Genomic DNA, 240 nt, shown 5'->3' on the forward strand with positions numbered 1-240 from the left:
CGGGGCGCTAGTGGAGCCCACCCTCATCTGTGGCCCCGAACTCGCACGCGCACCGGCTTCGGCGGGGCAGGAAGAGCAGCTTGATGAGCGGGTGGGTGTAGAGCCAGAGGCCGGAGCGGGCGAGGCTCAGCACCCGCACCCGGGATCCCTTCCCCGCAGTCCCGGGAAGGGACACCAGCATGTGACTCCCCCCGGAGTTAAGCATCGCCCACCTGAGGCTGTTTGCGCTAAACTGGCCCG

The 240-nt window shown here is 68.8% G+C and overlaps 1 protein-coding gene across 1 annotated transcript in view; it reads right to left on the minus strand.

Annotated features, from left to right (window-relative positions):
* GATSL3 (GATS protein-like 3) overlaps nucleotides 1-205 on the minus strand; it is a 4,142-nt gene extending 3,937 nt beyond the window's left edge. Inside the window, exon 1 of the mRNA XM_005869819.2 lies at nucleotides 54-205. Coding sequence (XP_005869881.1) covers nucleotides 54-205 — 152 coding nt within the window. The remainder of the gene's footprint in view (nucleotides 1-53) is intronic.
* Between the last annotated feature and the right edge of the window lie 35 nt (nucleotides 206-240).

This window comes from Myotis brandtii, unplaced genomic scaffold, assembly GCF_000412655.1.
Source record: "Myotis brandtii unplaced genomic scaffold, ASM41265v1 scaffold303, whole genome shotgun sequence".
Classification (NCBI taxonomy): Eukaryota; Metazoa; Chordata; class Mammalia; order Chiroptera; family Vespertilionidae; genus Myotis; species Myotis brandtii.